The sequence below is a fragment of the Benincasa hispida genome, chromosome 6 (assembly GCF_009727055.1).
Source record: "Benincasa hispida cultivar B227 chromosome 6, ASM972705v1, whole genome shotgun sequence".
In the NCBI taxonomy this organism is placed as follows: domain Eukaryota; kingdom Viridiplantae; phylum Streptophyta; class Magnoliopsida; order Cucurbitales; family Cucurbitaceae; genus Benincasa; species Benincasa hispida.
In genome coordinates, this window is record NC_052354.1 from 45059994 (window position 1) to 45081048 (window position 21055).

The window sequence follows — 21055 nt, forward strand, 5'->3', positions numbered from 1 at the left end:
ACCTTAGGTTGTTAATCTCATTCAGAACCGTGATCTTGGTCTATCTCCACCAAGTTTTAAAACTCTTCTTCAAACCATGATTCAAGCCTAAGTTCGCATGCATGCCTTTCTTATTGATTTTAGTTCTAATTTTCCTAATAACTCTTATAAAAGAAACAACCAAAACCCATTCACATTGCCATGCACAACTAGGTATTTATAACTCTTATAAATTTAACCTATGTGTCATGTTTCATGCAATGTCCATTCATTATTATATATAACTCTTATATACTTGGTAATAAACTAAGCAAACATGTTTCCATACATCCATATACTATAACACTTATAATATAAAGATGATGCATGTCTATGCTTAATGCATACATAAATATAACTCTTATATTATATGATGTATGAGCATGCTCTTATGTAATTTAAGTCATACAAACTACTATATCATAACTCTTACAATATAGAGATGATTCATAACCAATGCATAACCTAAGGTGGGATTTCAACTATATGACATACCATATGACATATAATAAAACATACATCTCATGTACATTTACAGAATTAATGGACCAGGATGATCACCCTCAAAATCGGAAAAGAATTCTATCTATTACATAAATCCATCGAGCAAATCGGTTCACAAGCGTACCGGGTCTTGAATCACCCGGGCGAAGCCTCCCTGATCGTTTAGTAAACTGGCAGAGTAACCACTATCACTTAGCAACAATCGAGTACATCTACAATGTGATGAAGCATTAGGCTATTCGATCATTTATTGCACTAATATTAAACGTGCAAGTCTAAACAATCATTTAGACGACTACATTGTTGTGAAGCACGAACGTCTAGATGATCCTAGATCAAGCGCTTAAGTAACTTTTACTACACGATCGTGTAGTGAGTGACAAAGCGATAAAGCTTGCTGAGCTACACGATCGTTTAGTGCGCGCGCGTTCACCTTGCTGTCGAGTATCCCATACTCTACAATTGCTTACCCCCATCGCTTACGCGATTTGACCAACGCTTGGTCTTTTTTGTTTTCGAAGTAATGTGCAACTTCTTGCTTTGAAACTTCATCACGAGTGACTCACACTAACTTAAACACTTCAAATTACAGACTCGATAGCAAGTTAATATGCCCAAAAACACAGGGGCCCTTACAATTAACTTTGAGTGTAAAAGAATTCAATAACCAGAGGCAACCATCCCAGAAACACCATTAATCCACATCCACAAACATATTTAACACTTAAACAGAATGTAGACATATTTCACCCACCAAGAATGTAAATGTTATTCTATACATCAATGGATTTGGAATATCAGAACCTGGTTCTGATACCAATCGAAGGAACTTTTATCAAAGAAAACCTATGAGCGGAAGCAAGATCGTTCCAAATTCATTGTGATAGTTGGGATTGGTGTCCTAATTCTCCCGGAGTCTCGTTGTTTGTAAAGATACACATTGTTTGATGAATAAAATAATTGTTATTTCATTCTAGCATTTACTCATATCCAATAAACAAAGCTTCTTGGTTATCTTATGTGAACTTAAGCATGTATATTTGAAGAACAAGTGGATCATGCCTTAAGTGATCACCTAAATAAGTCTGTAGTATAAGGATTAAGGTGGGATACCTAATCCTGGTGGCACTACGGATACGATCGACTTTATAGAGATTTGCAAGTATTGTAAACTACTACAGATAGTAGATCCTGACCATCATGTGTAAACGTGCGAGCGAGGGTGTCCTATACAAAGAGTTTGTATAAGACCGGACCACGAGATGACTAGACTCTGTATATAAGTCGTTGATACTAGAGACTTGCATCTCACCTAAACGACCATAGGTGACACAACCTCAATTCTGAGTGTTTTGAGAACTCCTGTCTTTGAGGGCGGTCCTTTGATTAATATGGGTGAGAGTGACCAAATTGCCAACTCAATATGCCTACCTTTTTGGGGACTTGTCTGATTTGGGAGTTGGGAACTCAATTTACAAGATGGAATTCACTACTTTCCCGAAGCAGGGATAAGTATAGAGATTGCTCCCTTAAGGGCTGATTCCAGGGTTTAAACATAATGGCCACAACTTCTCTTTGGAAGAGAGGACTCAATCATAGTAGGACTATGACTTATGTTTATTAGAGGGATCAGTGGTACTTAAGGAGTTAGATGTAATTACAGGGGCATAACGGTTATTGGCCGAGCTGTACTTACGAGCGATCAGTGAAGGGTTATTGCACTACTGATTAGTTAAGATGGACACATAATATATCTGTAGTAAGGAGAGTTCAGCCGTCGGTCTTTAGTAGAGTGTCTGGCAGTTAACGGATGGTGGATCCCGTGATTAAAAGATTTTAGTCAGTTATTCACTACCGTTGGAGCTTCGAGCTACAAGCCCATAAGGTCCCCTTGGTAGCTCAATGGATTCAGTTGAGGATCAGTTCTTTGGTGTTGAGTTGAAATGTTCAAATTGACAAGAGGTAATTCGATTATATATGATATGATCGATATGATGTATGAGATACATCTTAGTGGAGAATTAATGTAAATGAATATCTTACATTAAGTACCATAGAATAGAAAAAGACTATGGTTTATATGTTTCACATGAGATGAAATATTAAAACTATAGGTTATAAATATAGTATGATAAGTTGGTTTATTATTTATATTTATAAAATATTAATTATTGGATAATTAAATCTTTTTCTCTAATAACCAAATTGAGTGGGAGTTATTGGTGGTTTCATGGTAACCGTGAGATAAAAGGAAAATTGTTTTCCTAATTTTAATAATGTTGAAAAAAGTTGATTTTTGGAGATTTTCTCTCTCGAAAAAAAAAAAAAGAATCTCATGGAAGCGTGTCAAGTAAATAAGATTTACTAAGTGACAGCTTGACAAAGGTAAACGATCGTGGTAGTGTTTGTCGGCGACGGACAAGCTAACTAAGCGATGGAGCTAAACAATCGCTTAGCTTTTTGCTAGACGATCGCTTAGCTTTTGCTAAACGATTGGGCATCGGCCTATATGATAGGTTTCAGCCATCTCCCACTTGCTCAATCGTTTACACTATTGGTGTTTCCTCCATCTTCTGCCTCAAACCAAGTCCACACAAAGCCCACCCTCTGGATTCTCACACCGAGAATACCAAGGTAGCCTTCTTAGTGGTGCCATACTCAACTCGACGTCGTCGAGGTTCTGTGATGGCCGTTCATGTTGTTAAGGAGTTCGTGACCGAGGCGATCGCTGAGTTCTAGTGCGCGGTGTTCGTGCAGTGGAGTGATTGTGTTGGACAAGTGTTTGAGGTTGCTATGTTCGAGCGGTCGTGATCAATGAGCATTGGCGATGAGTCTACCAACATGCGTAGAGTTTCTCCTTGATTCTTTGTATAATCATGCAGTAATTTCTGTAATGAATGCATTTGTTTCATTTTACAACTGTGATTTGTAATGTTCATACATGATTGTAATTTGGAATGATCTTTTTGCTGTTCATGGAAATCCTCATGATTGATTTCCTTCAAGAATTACAAGCATTCACAAACATACAAGCCAATTATGCATTTTTAACAAATTACAGCATGTTTTAGGAATTAAATACAAAAGAGACGAGAGACATACCTTTGAAGAACTTCCACAGACCTCTTGCTCTACTAAAGACTTTGGACAGCAAAATCTCGCTCTCGTCTGGACCGTCTACCCAATCGTTCAGGTCAACCACAAATAAAAAAAAATCTCCACGAACAAGTAGCCTTTCGGACACCACCACTCAATGACCTTGGTATTCTCTGAGTGAGAATCTAGGAGGTGTGGGCTCTGTTAGATTTGATAGAGGGAAGGAGGAAACAATGATCGCACTCAACGACCAAGCAAGTGAGAGGATAAAGTGTCTATCGTATAGACTTGTGCTTGATCGTTTAGTAAAGGTACACGATCGTTTAGGAAAACAGGTTGATCGTTTACACGATGGTTTAGAGAATATCACTCAGGCATGTGATCGTTTAGTAAGAGATTACACGATCGTTTAGACAAGTGTGCATGTACACGATTGTTTAGATAAACACTTGAAGCTGTCGTGTAGTCTCTCGTGAGCTAAACGATAGGTGGTGTACTCGAATGATGCGATTATTCAATTCTTTGCCAAAATGAAAACATTTTTTATTTTATTCTTCAATTATAAAAACTTAATAAAACCTCCCACTTCATGCACGGTTAAGGCGAAACCACCAACAATTATCTTATAATTGTTTTAATTATAAATAAATATAATAGCTAACTTATCATATTATATTTATAACTTATAGTTTGAAACCATAGTTCTTTTCTCCTTTACTTGATATAAATCATATTTATATCATTTTCCTCCAATTAATGTATCTTATATATCATGTCAACTATATCATATATAATTGAACCAATTTAATCATATTATATATAATCAAACTTCCTCTTGTCAATTTGAACACTTCAAACTAACCCAAAAACTGATTCTCAACTTGAATCCATTGAGCTACCAAGGGGAACTTATGGATTTGTAGTTTAAAGCTCCAACGGTACGTGAATAGATGACTAAACTCTTTAGCCATGAGACCCACCATCCGTTAACTGTCGGGCACTCTACTAAAGACCGAAAACTGCACTCTTCTCACCACAGATATATTTCTATGTCTATCTCCGGGATATAACCAGTTCAACAGTTACTCGAAACCCTTCCAAACAGATGGCTCGTAAAGTACAGCTGGGACCAATTTACCGTTTTTTTCCCTGTGTTACATCTAACTTCTTTAAGTAACACCGATCCCTCTAATGAATAATAAATCATAGGATCCTACGCAATTGAGTGGACACCTCTCGGGCCATGATAAGGTATGTGGGCACCACATCATTCAAGCCCCAGAATTACCCTTAAGGGAGCAAATCTATATACTTACCCATGTTTTAGGGAATGAGTGAATTCCATCTTTATGTAGTTGAGTTCCCAGCTCTCCAATCAGACGAATCCCCAAAGTGGTAGGTTGAGTGCCAAACTGGGCCATCGCACCATGCAAATCAAAAAAGGATCGCCCTCAAAGGCAGGAATTTCCAACTCACTCAAGGATTAAAGTCATGTTCCTATAGTCATCCTAGTGAAGTGAAGTCTCTTTCATGAACGAACATTATATAATGAGACAATATACTTCGTGGTCCGGTCTTTTATAAACAAAACTTCTTTTTTATAGGATACCCCCGCTCACCCAATGTTCTTTTCCACTCATTGAATGAATCAAAGATCAGACCAATCTAGCTTAGCCAACGATTCATAACACTTGTAACTATTTTAACAAAGCGGTGTCGCATCTTGTAGTGTTTTACTGGAATAAGGGTTCCCCTCCTATATCTATATACTACAAACCATTTTGGTTATCACTTAAGGCATGATCTACTTGTATGTCTCCACATACATGCTTAAGTTACAACGACAACCAAGGATCTTAGTTTATTGGTTTATGGTAAATGAAATTAAAACATCTCATGTTTCATAGACAACATTGAAGAAAATATCTCATATTATTACATCACAAGCGTTTGTTCAATACAGATGTTTACAAACTATAGGACCCAATGAGAGTTTAGGACATCATCCCCAACACTATAGACACTCCAATTGATGCTAACAGGAAATTAGGAGATATCACTCAAGGCTCCAAAGTGGATGTTCAGAGGTATCAAAGGTTAGTTGGGTGACAATTTACTTATCACATACTCGTCCTGATATAGCCTTTGCAGTAAGCATGGTGAGTCAATTCATGCACAAACCTTTTGAAGAACATCTTGAAGTAGTGTATCGGATACTTAGATACCTCAAAGGTTGTCCTAGAAAAGGTCTCTTCTTTAGGAAAGGAGATAATCGGTCTGTGGAAGCCTATACTGATGCTGATTAGGCAGGCTCTATAATCAATAGGAAATCAACCTCAGGATATTGCACATATATTTGGAGAAATTTAGTAACGTGGAGAAGCAAGAAGCAAAATGTAATGGCACAAAATAGTGTTGAAGCAGAGTATAGAGCAATGGCTAATGGGTGTGTGAGATTTTGGCTAATGGGTTTGTTGGATTTTTTGGATATGACGCATATTCAAAGAATTGAAGCTAGAAGTCAAATCACTAATGAAACTTTTTTGTGATAACAAAGCAGCAATAAGTATTGCTCAAAATCTTGTCCAACATGATCGCATAAAACATATAGAAGTAAATCGGCACTTCATTAAAAAGAATCTGGAGAATAAAGTAATGTGTATTTCATTTGTTGCCTCTAAAGATCAAATTGCAGATAATTTAACCAAGGGATTGTTCAAACCAACGTTTGAAGATCTTGTAAGCAAGTTGGGAATGCATGACATCTATACACCAACTTGAGGGGAGTATAGAGTCGTGTATTTAATTTATTATCTTTTGTATATTTATTTGTATCTTTATTTAGGTATATCTAGTTAGTTGAGATAAGTTGTTATTTGTTTAGATTTTTTTTCTTAGTTTCTAGCTAACCCTAGTTTAGCTTAATTGTATCTTTAAAAGGCTTTATAGCTCTTTGAAGTAAATGAGAAATTATTATTCTACTCAAAATTACATTCCCACCATAACAATTCCTCATTATTGTTTTGTTAAATTTCAAATTTGGTTATATGCTTCGGAAAAAGTTAGAATTGAGGATTGCAATCAAATGGGTAATAGATATTTTTCATTAATATGGGTGTTTTTTCATCTTCTCGTATTCTTTTATTTTTCTTTTACTCGTTTAGAAAATTCTACATGATAACTTTTCTTGCCATTTCAGTAGGATTTGGGAGAACTATAATTTTATTTATATGATTTTCAATTGGTTTTAATTTTTAAATGAAATCAAAGTACAACTAGTTAGAAATTAACAAAGGAATGCAAGTGTTGTTGACCATAAAGTCTATGATTTGAATCCCTCTACCTCTATTCTATTAAAAAAAAACAAAAGAATACTAGTTTATTCAATTATTAAAGTTTATGAGTTAAATCGATAATATAATTAGTTTAGAGTTTTAATTTATATCCTTCTCAAATTTTAGGGGTATAATTTTTTTTTCCTTTTTATTTCTTCCTTAATTTTATAGCAACATTGGGAAGCAAATATTGTTTTTCCAAGGCCTTGTTAATTTTGTATAATGTTATTGAATAATTAGCTTCTTTTAATTAGAATACAACACAAAGGCGAATAAATAGACACCGAAAAACCCAACAAAAGAAAGAAACTGAGAAAGAAAAAATATTATAAAGAAAAATACTAATTAGGAATATACCCCTACTTTACTTTAACACCCTTCTTCAAACTCAAGGCAACCAACTTGAGTTTGTGAAGCGATTGACTGAAGCTAATGATGGAAATTGAAGAAAACTCCCAAATAAAATTATGGCAGATCTGGGTTGGAGACAGAACCCACGAAGAACTAAAACACAAGAAATTTCTAGGCTGGAGAGAGTACCCATGAAGAACTAAAACATAGAGAAATTCTGGGCTAGAGAGAGTACCCACGAAGAACTAAAACACAGAGAACTTCTAGGTTGGAGAGAATACCCACGAAGCACTAAAACACATAATTTCTAGGCTAGAAACATAATCCATGAACCATTGATTTGAAAACAAAACAGAGACCTTGGAAGATCTGAAAACAGAAACAGAGACCCACAAATGTAGATCAGAAAACACAATAGAATCAGTGACATAGGTAGTTTAAAACATAAATGCATTAGGCTCTTTTGGTAACAGATGACGGTCTACCTTTGTCGACGATCGATCGATGGAGGCAGAGATCGGACATGGCTTTGGCAGTTAGAGTTTGATATGAAAAGACTCTAAGGCCCTGATATCATGTTAATTTTGTAAAATATTATTGAATAATTAGCTTTTTTTAATCAGAATACAATACAAAGACGAATAAATAGACACCAACAAACTTAACAAAGGAAAGAAACCAAGAAAGAAAGAAAAATATTATAAAAGAAAATACTAGTTAGGGATAATCACCTAATTTTATTTTAGTCCTAGACTTTGAAATTTATTTGAAAAATTACCAAAAATAACCCAAAATTCAAAATTTTCTATCAAATGGACCTTTTTTTTCAAATATGTTTTTTTTTAACCTTTTGGAAATACGAAATACCCACTTTTAGTTTAAATGAAACACTTCCCACATCGGTTTCTCCTACATGTGTGTCTTGTTATATTACCTAAACATCACATGTCTTAAAAACATCCTAAGTTTGAATTTTGTAGAACCTAAAAATATTTTAATATTTTATTTGATTTATAAGTATGGCCGAGAAGAACACGAAAAAATATATGAAAACAAGTGGTCATTTATCTAAAACGGAGTTGTATTGATAGGGTATCCAAAACAAAATTAACATTTGCGTATTGACCTCGAGCGTGCTAAGTTATCGCTTTGTAATTTTATTTTCATTATATATTTCCTAATATAACTTCGGTTTAGTTAAATGATCATTTAACTAAATTAGCAATTTCATTACGAACTGCCAACCTCCGGCGAAGCATAGTTCTATTCTTGTCGCACGAACCAAAACTGACAGGAACTAAACTGCGTAGCCATGGATTGGTTAGCATACTAGTACACATCATTAATTTGTTAACATCATTCTTGGATAAAGTTAGTAATTCTAAGAATAAAAATGAAAGGCTAATCCCTTTTGAGTTCAGCAAAGTATAAGAGATCAAGAAATCAATGGTTGAGATGATAATTAGGCGTGTTCGTCAGCTGAGTTGGATTGGGTTAAAAGTCTTTTTAGACTCAACCCAATTATTCGAATTGATTGTAAATTTCTTCAACCCAAATAATCCTTATTAAAAATTGAACCCAACCCAACCAACTATAAAATATATGGGTTGGATTGGGTTGGTTCGGATTACTCGGGTCATTTATTTAAAATTTTGTTCTAAAAAAAATAAAATGTAAATAAGTAAAAATCTAATTTAATTATTTTCATCTATTGAAATAAGATTAACAACTCAATTTCAATTTATATAATGACTAAGTTTTTTCTCGAAATACTAAGAAACTATTTTTAAGAGATGTTGGATAATAAATTATTCAAAAAACAATGAAATTAAATAAAACTGTATAAATAATTGTATTATAAGTAACGAAAAATATACATTTTAAAAAGTTAGCAATAAGTTCGAGTTGATTTGGGTTATATGAGGTAAACCTATAAACTAACTCAACCTATAAAATTTTAATCCAATCCAACCCAAATGAGTTGATAACTCAACTCAAACTACACAGGTTAAGCTGGGTTGATCAATTTTCTCGGTTATTAAATTTTTTTGAACGCCCCTAATGATAATTCATTCTTTATTTAAATCATAATCTATAAAACACAACTTTTAGTTTGTATGTATCCACTTTGTGTGTAAGTTTATATAGCCATGAAAAGTATATTGTTGAATGTTGAGTGCACTTGGAGATATCTAAGATGTACAAAATTCATTTGTTATATTAAAAAGAAAAGAAACCTTTTTTTCCATATTCTTAATCTTTTTTTAATAAAGAGAAAGAAAGCTTCACTTCATAGCATTCATATCTTAATGTACATTTTGAAAAGGCTCTCATTTGATAATAAATTTATTTTTTGTCTTCTATTTTTAAAAAAATTATATGTTGGTTTCCTCACAAATTTCTTGTGAGCTTTTCATTGGCCTTAAAACACACATTTGAATTCTAAGTAAAGACACAAAATCAAAACAAAGAAATTGAGAGAATAAACAAAATGAAAAATGAAACACAGGCCAACTTGAGCTATCTCAAACTTAAAAGAACCCAACTTTTGGAAATGCAACCAAAAAAAAAGGATCAGTAAAGGTACATGTTTTTCAGCTTTAAAAGGAAATTCAAACTTTATTCTTTTTCCCACCATGCATGCCTAAACTAAAAAGAGATTCACACTTATTTAACCCAACCATAGATCTATTATGAAGTTCATGAAATAACATATCAAATAATGAATAAAATACGAATATACTAACGTAATACTAAAAAATTTTAGATGGTAGGTCGAAGAAATGACCCAACCACATAATCTACTCAAAGAGTGGTTACGGAGAACTAAGCTACGAACATGTGGATTGTATCAGAACCATCATAAACAAAAACATCCATCTATTCAAAGGGCCAATCAATCAGCCAATAGAGAGTGACATAACATATCATAAATTCAAAGCTAGAAAGAAGATAGACCATGACTAGAAGAAGCCACAAAAGGAGGGTTAAGAATCATGCATCAGCATGAGTACTAAAAGGTTAGCCTCTATCTATGAATCTCAGAGGAATAGTACACAATTTCCACCTGATTTATACCAGACACTGCTCTCCTTTGGGTGATTCCAAGCCTGATGTCTCTTGGTTTTGCAGTTTTCTGAGAGGTCCCCATCAGATGTTGCTGAACTCGTCCTATCAAAAGAATGGAAAGATTCTTCCTCTCTGACCCATTTTGATAAGAAAGGCAAACAGTGAATGGTACAATGCAGGTAAGCTAATCAAATCTAAAGTTAAGGAAGTTAATCCTAACTACTGAATGTATCAAAGGTTTAGCTAATGACCCTAAGAGAATTAACAGTGCTGATCTACTAATCCTAATAACCGATGTCTTTTATAAGAGTCGACGATATACTTTATTTACTTTCCAGTTAACAACCAGCTGCCTTGAGAAAGTTGTCAAATGGACTAGCAGGAGGCAGCCTCATGCCAAACCATCGATCTGCTTGCAATCCAACTCCAGGAAGATGTTGTTCGTCTGCCAATATCTGCAAGAAAGAAGTGACTCGATCAGTTTTTTAACATGACTTCCATTTAACATTGTCGTCCAAAGGGATATTGATAATCGAGAAAGACAATAACATGCATTGTTTCAGAGATAGATTCAATGGAAATGATCTCTAGTTATCATCTTTGGATCTATGATAAATCATAGGAAAGTAATGAAGCAGACCTTTTCAACTGCAGAGTTGCCACTCACAGGAAATGGAGGACAATATCCATCAGCTGCTCTGGTATGGTGGTTCTCATGTGCCAACCAATTGGAGAGTTTCTTCCTAGTGCCAGTGCCAAGGGCTTCACACTGGCTCGCCATGGCATTGTATGGAAGAGGCGATGTGGAAACCGATGTTCCGGCCACCTGACCAGCTACCTCAAGTGCCTGGAAATGCGATGTTCATTAGTTCAAAGAAGCATATGTTGGTGATGAAGAGCTCAGAATGCTTTGGATCATTTTTCGAAAAGAAGTACGCGCTGAGCCTCTGACATAGACATAGGGAAGGAAAATGGTACCGATTCAAGAAGCTGACCAATGCCCATTATGTGAGATATTGAAGGCGAAGGAGGTACTCTAGGAATGAACCGAGCAATATCAGCAACAGAGGCTTCACTCGTCACTTCATCCTCAACCAGTAAATTTGAAAGATCCTGCAGAGCAAGAACAAATTATGTCGCATTTGTTGCATATATTTAGTAGAATGGATGAGCTTAAGAGCTGAAACAGAAGGTTTAAGCATTGAAAGTTCATTTTAAAAGTGATACCATGTACCAGAAAGCAATAAGCTTTAGTCAAGTCATCTAGAAAACTTGGACAACAAAGAAGACTTATAGAAGAATAATTGTACCCCATCAAATGATAATGATTCCTTGGAATGGGTAACTGATTTATTTTTGCGGAAATCAAGCATCGATTGTGGGCCATACAGAAATGGATCATCTGGTGTAAATGCTTCAAATAGCAGCTTAGCTAGTACACTTTTGTCCAGCTAAACCAACAGAAAAGAACTTTTAAGAGTCTGATAGCAAATCGAAACAAAAATATAAATATGCTTCAACCAAAAACATGTTACCTCAGTAATTACAGATAAGTTTTGTGCCAAAATATCCATAATGACATTGTCCGCTTCATATACTTTGTTCCGCAGGTCAGAGAGATAAGACTGAGCCAGCTCATTATCAGTAACAGATCCATATTCTCTCAGATCTGCTTGAGGCTTTAAATAAATGTGAAGATCTTCACCAATTGCGAGATATGGATCCACCTAAACATGTAAATGTGTAGTCGTGATTACGATATCAATAAGCTGATGTGTATGAAAATTAAAATCATAATCTAGCTGTTTAAAGATTTGATTTTTCTTCGTAGATTGATAAAAAGAATATATGTAGAAGTTATTTTCCATAGCAGACAGGATGCACTCACATCACAAGCCACTAATGACTTCAGAAGATGATTCAAATGAGGTATGTGATAGAGCTTAGCAACAAACAGCAGCATGCCCATAGATAAAATAAACACCGACCTCTGCGATGATGGGCGTAAGGTACCTATCAATAAATAAGAGACTTATCAATAACACAGCTTTCGCACATAAGTCATCGTCACAGTTGAAAAACTAATTTCGAATTTTCTGATCACCATGGTTGGGCTCCAGGGATATATTTCTCAGGGACAGTGGAAGCTGGAAGAAACGGACCGTAAGATTGTCCTGCTGACTCTGTAACAAGGCATACCAAGTAATTTCACAGTAAATTCCAGTTGTAATAAAAGAAGGGTTTAGGAATCAAAAGGAAGCAGGAACATTCCCATGAAAAGTTATTCAGAAATCAAAGACATCATTCGAGGAATGATCCTTCCTTTTAATCTGATCTTATCAGGAACAAGGGTTTCGTTCATGTTTAGAATTTAAAGCCATATAATTGCATCTAGATTTCACCTTCAGGCGTGCCGATATTAGTGTCAAGACAAAAGAATTGGAAATGGCTTCAATATTTGAGGGCAAATTATCTGGAAGATTAGCTTGTATCCAGAATGCAGACAACAATTGTGATAATTGATCCTCGCTAAATTTCATGATATGCAGTTCCTGAAACACGAAACCAAATACTCAGTTCAATAAATCACCAGGGGATCGAATGAATAAATAATTTCTTATGTTACAAGTTGGCTTACTTCTTCAGTGGAACTCGAGGATCCAGCTTTCCTGTCAATAATTGAGTGAATCTTGTGAAAAGTAGGATAATTTCTGTGGTACCGCCTATGCTTCCAGTCTTCTTCTAAAGAATTTAGATTATCATGAACATTGTTTCCAGTTTTTTCTTCTTTCGAGCCATCCTTTTCTCGTCGAAGTTTATCCAGTAAAGCAGTAATAGAAGCAGATGTTGATGCAGATGCTGCATTTGAATGCCATGCAGCTGGCTTGTAAGGAGAACCGGATTGCACCGAAGCAGTTTCATGTTCGTGGGAATTAGAACTGGGAAAGACAAGAACAGAGAAAATTTGATGAGCTCCAACGCGGGTTTCAACATCGGGATGCAACATTGCTTTCAGGATTTGGACAAGAAGGGCTTCTGGAAATACCTATATATATACAAGTACTTTAATGGTGAGCAAATGATGGCTGCATCTCGTGAGAAATTGACAAATTTTCAGTATAGAAAGATAAGGGCTACAAAATGTGCAAGGATAACAAGTTCAACCTCAAATGGATCCGACTGTAAACAAAGGTCAAATAAAAAATCAAACCACAGAACTCAGCTGACTATGCAAAATCAAAGCCATATTAAAGCCTTTCTACAAAAAATGAGTTAATTATAAGAGGAATGTTTTTTGAGTTTCTAGCAGAAACTAATAAAAGTGCACAAGTGGCTTTTAGCCCATATATCCTTGTTTTTGACAATATGTTTGTTCCCATCAATATCTTTCTAAAAGGCAACACAAGAGGAAGCTCAAAGAAAAAGCTAAAGCAATTGAACACGCTCCACATTTTAACCAGTCTATAAACATTTCATCCATGAACGATGATGTGTTTCTTTAGAGTCTCATCTAGTTCAATAACAAGCACTTCCTGTTCACCCTGTTCAAAAGATCATGCTTAAAAAAGATTATCCAAAACTATATCAAGAATTTCCTGTTAAAAAACACCCTAACGGTAATAGTAACCTCATGTATTAACACTCCTGCAAGACAAATATAATAGAATCAAGGAGAGATTCTTAAGCATGAAAAAACTAATAGCAGTCCATTGTTAACAATTACATACCTGTTGTGAATCTGAAGAAATTGGTGCCAAGGAAATCATATGAGCAAGAACAATCAAGGATCCAATGGTGGCTCTTGCAACAACTCCAGAAGTCAGATTCTCGAGAGATATAGCCATCAAATCGTACAAAGGACGTGCATCACCAATCTAGCAAAACCGGATTTAGTTCAATCTACCATCGAAATCAAGTATGGAACAATGTTATAAATACTTCAACCATACCCCTTTTGCAATTTCAAGTAAGCAGTCTTCAATAGAATTTTGAAGTGAAATATTCAAATCTAGTTCTTGTTGCCCAACTGAATCAACTGTGACTTGAAGACTCTTCCTAAGATGCCTGCACAAGTCAGAGACAGATCCAATATCTGCCAGCACAGCTCCCGATCTAATTTGTCTGGCTAAATTTGAGGCAACTTGAATGACAAATGATTTGAGCTGAGGATCATGTGAAACATTTTTGTGGTCCAGATGGCGAATTACAGATGCCAAAATTAAATGCTGGTTACCTGAGGAACAAAATTGAAGTAAATACCACCCCAATTCCTTGTTTCGTTATAACAAGAGCAGAAATCCCAAGTCTGATGCAAAAGGGAGTGAAAAACACCTGAACTCTCCATGAAGTATAATATATCAGACAAAACCATCAAAGCAAGCCCTTGCTGTGGAATCCAGTGCCTTCCAGAATCGAAGTAGATAAACATTGGATCCAACACTCGGCGCATTGTCGTACTCTCCTTGGCCAAATCAACCATTCGTTGCAAACAAATCTGAGACCACACTTTCGGTGCCTCGACCTCCTCCCTAAAGAACAAGCAAAAGAATTATAAGCTACAAAATCCTATAGCTAATTTGGCTGACTTAAAAGAGAATATGACACAATGTAAAATACCTAGTGAGTAAAGCAGGATCCTTCTTTTCTGGTCTTGGCCTGATGATTGTGCAGGAACCAGTAGCATCACCACCTACTGTACCACCTCTGCCTTCAGATCTGACAACTTCATTAAGCCAATTATGATGTGGCTCCAAGCTATCATCAGAGTTACCATCATGGGCAGGGTCATAGTTTTCAAGAGTCACGCGAACCATCTGATATTTCAACAGCAGTTATGTGATGAATAATAAAATGTCAAGTATGAAAGGAAAGCTTTTTTATAACATGATGTTTCAATATTTTAGATGCATTGGTATAATTCCAGACATTTTGCCCAAGATACATTCAAATCAAGTGCATAGTAATTGAATTATGAAGTAATAATATGATGCAACCTTCATGACAGAAAGCACATTAGTTGTTATTATTAGTAACTTCTGGCTAACTAGCAGACTTGTTAACTGTTAGCATATCCTTCTCTTCTTCTCTGTGGTAGGAGATGAGCTGTTACCATGTAATGTGGAGAGCTTTTACTTAAAAGTTATAGTTATATCTGCCTTAATAGACAAAGAACTGTACTTAAATCACTGAAGGGGGGATAGAAAAGACACAGTTTAACCATATCTGTTAGGAGAAGGCAAAATTTACCTCATCGAAGTCAAGAAAAATGTGTGAATACTCAGTCATGAACCAGACCTGGCAAAAAAGAGGATGAGAAATTGCTGAGAAGAAAAAGTGCCAGCTTAGAATGAAAAAAAGTGAAAAGTCCAACATTATTAGTCCATGTGAATTATATTGAGTTAACAGCAATAATCTACTAGAACTAAAGCACAAAATGCAGAAAAGTGAAGGTTTCTTTTTTGAAGTACACAATACAAAAATAATGATAACTTAATATATGAAAAGGCACAGTATTAATGTACTATAAATAAGAACAATGAAGAACTAAGAAATGGTGGCCTTTAAGGAAATTTGTTTAAGATAGAAGACTATTTTCTCAAATGTGGGATAAACCACAAAATAAAGCATTGAAGGGAAACATCGTGCAACCATGGCAGAAATGCATTGTAGACTTGATGCCCTCAAGCACTGCTTTTTATGGTCTTCCCCTCTTTCCAGTGCCAGCATACATACTTTAGGTACCAAGTTCTCAACATTGTGCATGTAAGTGCTATCTGCCTGTCCATCATAAATGGGGAAAAAAGAATAATTAGAAGAAAAAAACAAGTGAATAGAAGAGAAGAGAACTAGAAAATATATTAAAAACTCCCCTGCATGCATACAAGGATGCTACAGTGATCAGAGGATAAATGTCCGTCCAGAAGAAGAAAAGTAGGAACAACTTATAGAAGGCCATAAACTGGCCAAAGGCATGCAATCGTGTACTAGAAAAAAATATTCCCATCCATTTTAAGCTTGGATATTGATCGTTGCCAATTTTACCAAAAACAAAATGGCTACACTTAGTTTATGGAAATGCACAAGGTAGAAAAAAAATACCGGGCACATATATACTCTAGTCTAGATTGCAAACACAGATGTGAAAGCTAAATCCCTGTTGTTAGATGAGTGAATACTTCACCCGATTTGTCTCGCACAGATTACACAGATCAAACTATACATCAAAAGCGAGAACATACATAAATAACAAAAATAACAAATCTCTGCTCACTACAATCAGTGTTCTTCTTCCCTTGATATAAGGCCATGAGATCTAGAATCACCTGATTGTGTATGAAGTTTGTCAAGGTTTGACACCCGAGTATTCGCAAATCATCGTGCTTAGAGTTGTCTAAAAGTTCAACAATGACCTTCAGCAGACTACCCGCAAAATATGCCCTTCAAAAGTGAAGATAGACTCAATGACTAATAGTTGCTAAAATAAGTATCAAGGCGAAGCAACTAGAGCTTTATAAGGTCTCGGAACAAAAGCAAAAACCAGGACCAAGAAACATGACAAAAGCAACTGCTTAAGCAGAACCCATGAACCACATATGCAGTTCAACACCGCAAACAGAAGATGAAAGGTTACCACTTACATTTGGTTCTTACAAAGGGAAAGCAACTTATTGTATGCATCTGCAATTATAGTAATGCATTTGACTTGCTCACAGTGAAGTTCTTTACAGCACCTGTCTTCAAGATATTTTACAATCTGGGGACGAGGGACAATAAAAGGAAGCATCAGTACCCCAGCAATGAAACACATACTTCTGAACTAATCAAACCTTTCTGCTTCAAAGATTATAAAACTGCATATAGCATGAATACCTTTGGAATGCGGAAAGGATTTTTTGCAGCATATTCACACAACTTAATAATTTTCCTCTCGCTTTGAGGGCCATCCTGTGAAGGGTTCAACCACCAAAGCTCATTCAATGTAACTATTGATTCGTAAAACTAAAAGTAAAAAAGAAAATCTCATCAATCGTGTTTACCAAAATGCCAACAGTTAAAACATGCTGAGTTGTTCCATGCAGACTCTTTTCATTGTTAAGTTTGTGTTCAATTGAAAGTTCTATCTTCTCCAAATTTAGAAATAGAACAGTTAAAAAAGAATTACATCGTAGTTCTTTTCCATTTGATCACCAGACAACTAGAAGAAAGGAAAATCAACTCATCATCCGTCGCATTCCATTAACACGGTCAAAGAACAACACCAAACTCAAACAGATCTACAAACCATTCAAAATTCCACACATCAAGGCAAACAAATCTGGTCCAAACGGCTAACAAAAATTAAGGGCCATGAAGTCATCCTTAGTTCAATTCCATTATCACAGTCAAAGACAACATAAAATTTAAACAAACAGATCAACAAACGATCAAAAACTTCAGACATCAATGGTCCTACAGTACTAATGATTAGGCATAAAAAGGACTAGCAAATGCTTACAAGCGATTTAGGAAATATGTCAGCAAGCAATTTCTTGTAACGCTTAACTGGCTGCCGAGATCTTGACCTCAAAGCAGGGCAGCATATGCACATGTTCCCGCATGCTGGGAAGATTTTTCTGGAGATTACACCCATTTCCTGCAACAAAAGAAAGCACAAGAAAACTTGAGCCTTCCTTCCACCAAGATTTGCTTCCATACGCATAAGCGCATGAGAAAGAAGGGGTCAAATGTTCTGAAATATCCTGTGGAACCCATTTAACAAGGAAAGACATCCATTTTTAGAAAGATAAAAAACACTCGTTTACTAGTTGGGGGAAAATTTTTCCATCTTGCAACGTAGGAGAAGAATGACAAGTGTGGAGGTCAGCATTCTAGAGAAAAAGGAGGTGATACATATACATCAAAGCTAATGCAAAACAGTAAAGTTGAAATAAGGAGCTAAAGAACAAATTTGAAATCAGGGAAAACGTTTTACAGTTCAAGACAAAGTACAAAAGAGAACAAATAGCAAAGGAAACAAAAAAAAAAAACCCACCTAGAAGAAGCTAAAAACACTGTAAGGCTACATAATAAGAAAAACTCAAAGTTCAAGAACCATTCTAACAACACATTGCAGCAGAACACAACACTACATCCTCAGCAGAAACAAAGCTATATCAGAAACAAGAAACAGGTTTTAAAAAAAAAAAAAAAAAAAAACCAACCCATTACACAGAAAAACCCAAAACTACATGAGAAAACACAAAATGAAAGAATTTCAAACAACCCCATAACTCCCTTTTGAAGGAGAAAAACAAGAACAACATTGAAGAGCAAAGTTACCTGGCCAACACCCAGAACCCAGATCCGGGAAATGAAACCTCCTCTGTTCTGTGTAAATACAATGAAATGAAGAATCAAACGGTAACAATAGAAATGGCAATCAAGTAGAATAGAGTAGAATGCGCATGAATTCAGCTCAAAAGGACATGAGAAGTTTTTGAGAAGAGAGAAAGCACGTGAAAGTGTCAGCGTATTCACACTGAAGAAAGTGGATTGGTGGCTTAAATGTCAGAAATTGGAATACTAACCTCCTTCTTCTCTACTTTTTGGTGTTGGGCAAAGGCTAAAACAAACACCAGGCGGATTCCCTTTTAGTAATTCAGTCTCTGGCTTCAAAAAAAAAAAAGCTTTAATTTGAACTTCCTTTTACAGGGTTTCTCTCTTCAACCCTTTTTGCTTCATTCAAATTAGATCACTCTCAAACGCTTTTTGCTCAAAAATGTTGATCCAAATGTTTCCAACGGAAGTGCTTTTGTGGGTTATGGATTGAAATAGAAACTGTAATTTGATGGGATTGAAGAAGGCTGTAGGTCAAAATCTTTAATTGGTTTAAATGCATTTGTACTTATCTTTTGGGTAAATACTATACATTTTGTTACCGTAATTACTATTTCAAAAACCTTCAATTAGCTATCGTCAATATTATTTCAAAACTCTTATTTACTATCGTCAACATCATTTCAAAACTATCATTTACTACTATCTTTTGTACTATTTTATATGCATCATTTTTTTATTTTTTGTTATGGTGTTTATTATTTTCTTTTAAACTAAAATAGTTTACACCTCAAATACATATTATTTTAACTCAAACTAAAATAATTTGCACCAAGTGATAGGACGGTAATAACTAACTCTTTGTCCCAAGCACCTCTTAAAGTTTACTCATTTTTATTTACATGGTTTCTAAAGGTGAATGTTAAAATGGAAAATTATTTTAAATGATAAGACTACTGAAAATATTTCAAATAATAACAAAATATCACAATCTATATGTGAATAGATAGTAGTCTATCGTGGTCTATCACAGATAGATAGTAAAGTTTTTTTATATTTATAAATGTTTTTATTCATTTTTCTATATTTAAAAATGTCTCATTAAAATTAGCAAAATAATTTCATTACTTTTTCATTTGATAACTACTTGTTTTTTGTTTTTAATGACGTAAATTAAGCATATTTCTATCTATACTTTTCTTTGTTTGTTATTCACTTTTTTTTAATTATTTTGGAATATTAAGCTAATTTTTTAATTAAAAAAGGGTAAATTTTTAGATAATTATTTTAAATGATAAAATTGTTTAAAATATTTTTAAATATAGCAAAATGTCATGCAACAGAATTTTCTTTAAATAATGCATGTGGATGGTTGAATTTGTAGTACATCTTTTTTTCTTTTTATTTTTCATTTTTTCTTGTTTGTTGAAGATAATTTTTCATTCAAACCATATAGTGTGCCGAGGAAGTGTTAAGATCTCAAAGTTATATATATATATATATATCCATTGTTTTTGTTTTCAAATCAGCAAAATCAAAGGCATCAACTTTTTAGCTAAAAAAATGGCAAGAGACAAAAGACAAAACTTGCCAACATTACAAACTCAACAACAACATCCTATCCTTTTCCAAAATGAAGCCCTTTCATTTTTATGAGTCATGTATAAAATAAGAAAGAGACAGTGAGTTGAAATTTTCCTTTCTTAATCTCTTAAAAATGACACTTTTTTAGTTCTTTTATTTATCTCTTTCCCTTCAAAACTTGTCGATATTTGTAAACGATCTCGTGATAAAAATAATAATAATAATAATAAATTATAGTACTACAGACGATATATGAAAACTCGTATTCATTCGTAGAAATTGGCAAGCTATATTTCACTTGTTTTTTAAAATATAAAATAAAAACATTAAATTATACTATTATCTTTAAACTTTGGGATAGGTTTCAATTATGCTACTAAATGTTGAAAAAATTCTCTTTTTACCCTTCATTTTTTAAATATGTTATAAAAAAAATACCATTTTGAGAGTTTTTTCATTGAAATATATGAAAATTGACACGACATTATCTAATATGAATTGGAAGGCACGTGTAATATCATTTACAACATCACTCACATAAACTCGCATAACAATCGATGTCTACAACTTTATTTATGAAAAATGATTCTAGCGATATCTTTTCATATGAAATAAATAGTAAGAGCTATCTTAATATCTTTATATTTATACATTAGTTGTCATATCGATTTTCACCTTTCACTTTAATAGAAAAAAAATATTATTTTAAAATAAATCGAAATTTCAATGATATCTTTTGAAACAAATTTCAAAATTCAAAGGTATTTTAAATTAATTAACTT

At 34.4% G+C, this 21055-nt stretch overlaps 1 protein-coding gene across 3 annotated transcripts; it reads right to left on the reverse strand.

Annotated features, from left to right (window-relative positions):
- Nucleotides 1-10153: 10153 nt before the first annotated feature.
- On the reverse strand, nt 10154-19185 carry LOC120080155 (protein SEMI-ROLLED LEAF 2). Of its 3 annotated transcripts, none has more exons than XM_039034724.1 (21): nt 18941-19185; nt 18693-18735; nt 17869-18006; nt 17244-17318; nt 17012-17127; nt 16697-16811; nt 16023-16151; nt 15621-15668; nt 14991-15187; nt 14706-14902; nt 14324-14607; nt 14102-14248; nt 13012-13419; nt 12776-12925; nt 12478-12556; nt 12262-12386; nt 11909-12100; nt 11684-11824; nt 11352-11486; nt 11014-11220; nt 10154-10828 (listed from the first exon to the last, which is right to left on the reverse strand). In XM_039034724.1, exons 3-21 carry the CDS (start codon nt 18001-18003, stop codon nt 10712-10714), a joined length of 2997 nt encoding a protein of 998 aa, XP_038890652.1. In that variant the 5' UTR covers nt 18004-18006; nt 18693-18735; nt 18941-19185; the 3' UTR covers nt 10154-10711. The 3 variants fall into 3 exon arrangements, with proteins under 3 accessions (XP_038890652.1, XP_038890650.1, XP_038890651.1); XM_039034722.1 differs by having other exon boundaries at nt 18693-18740; XM_039034723.1 differs by lacking the exon at nt 18941-19185 and having other exon boundaries at nt 18693-18901.
- Nucleotides 19186-21055: the final 1870 nt, after the last annotated feature.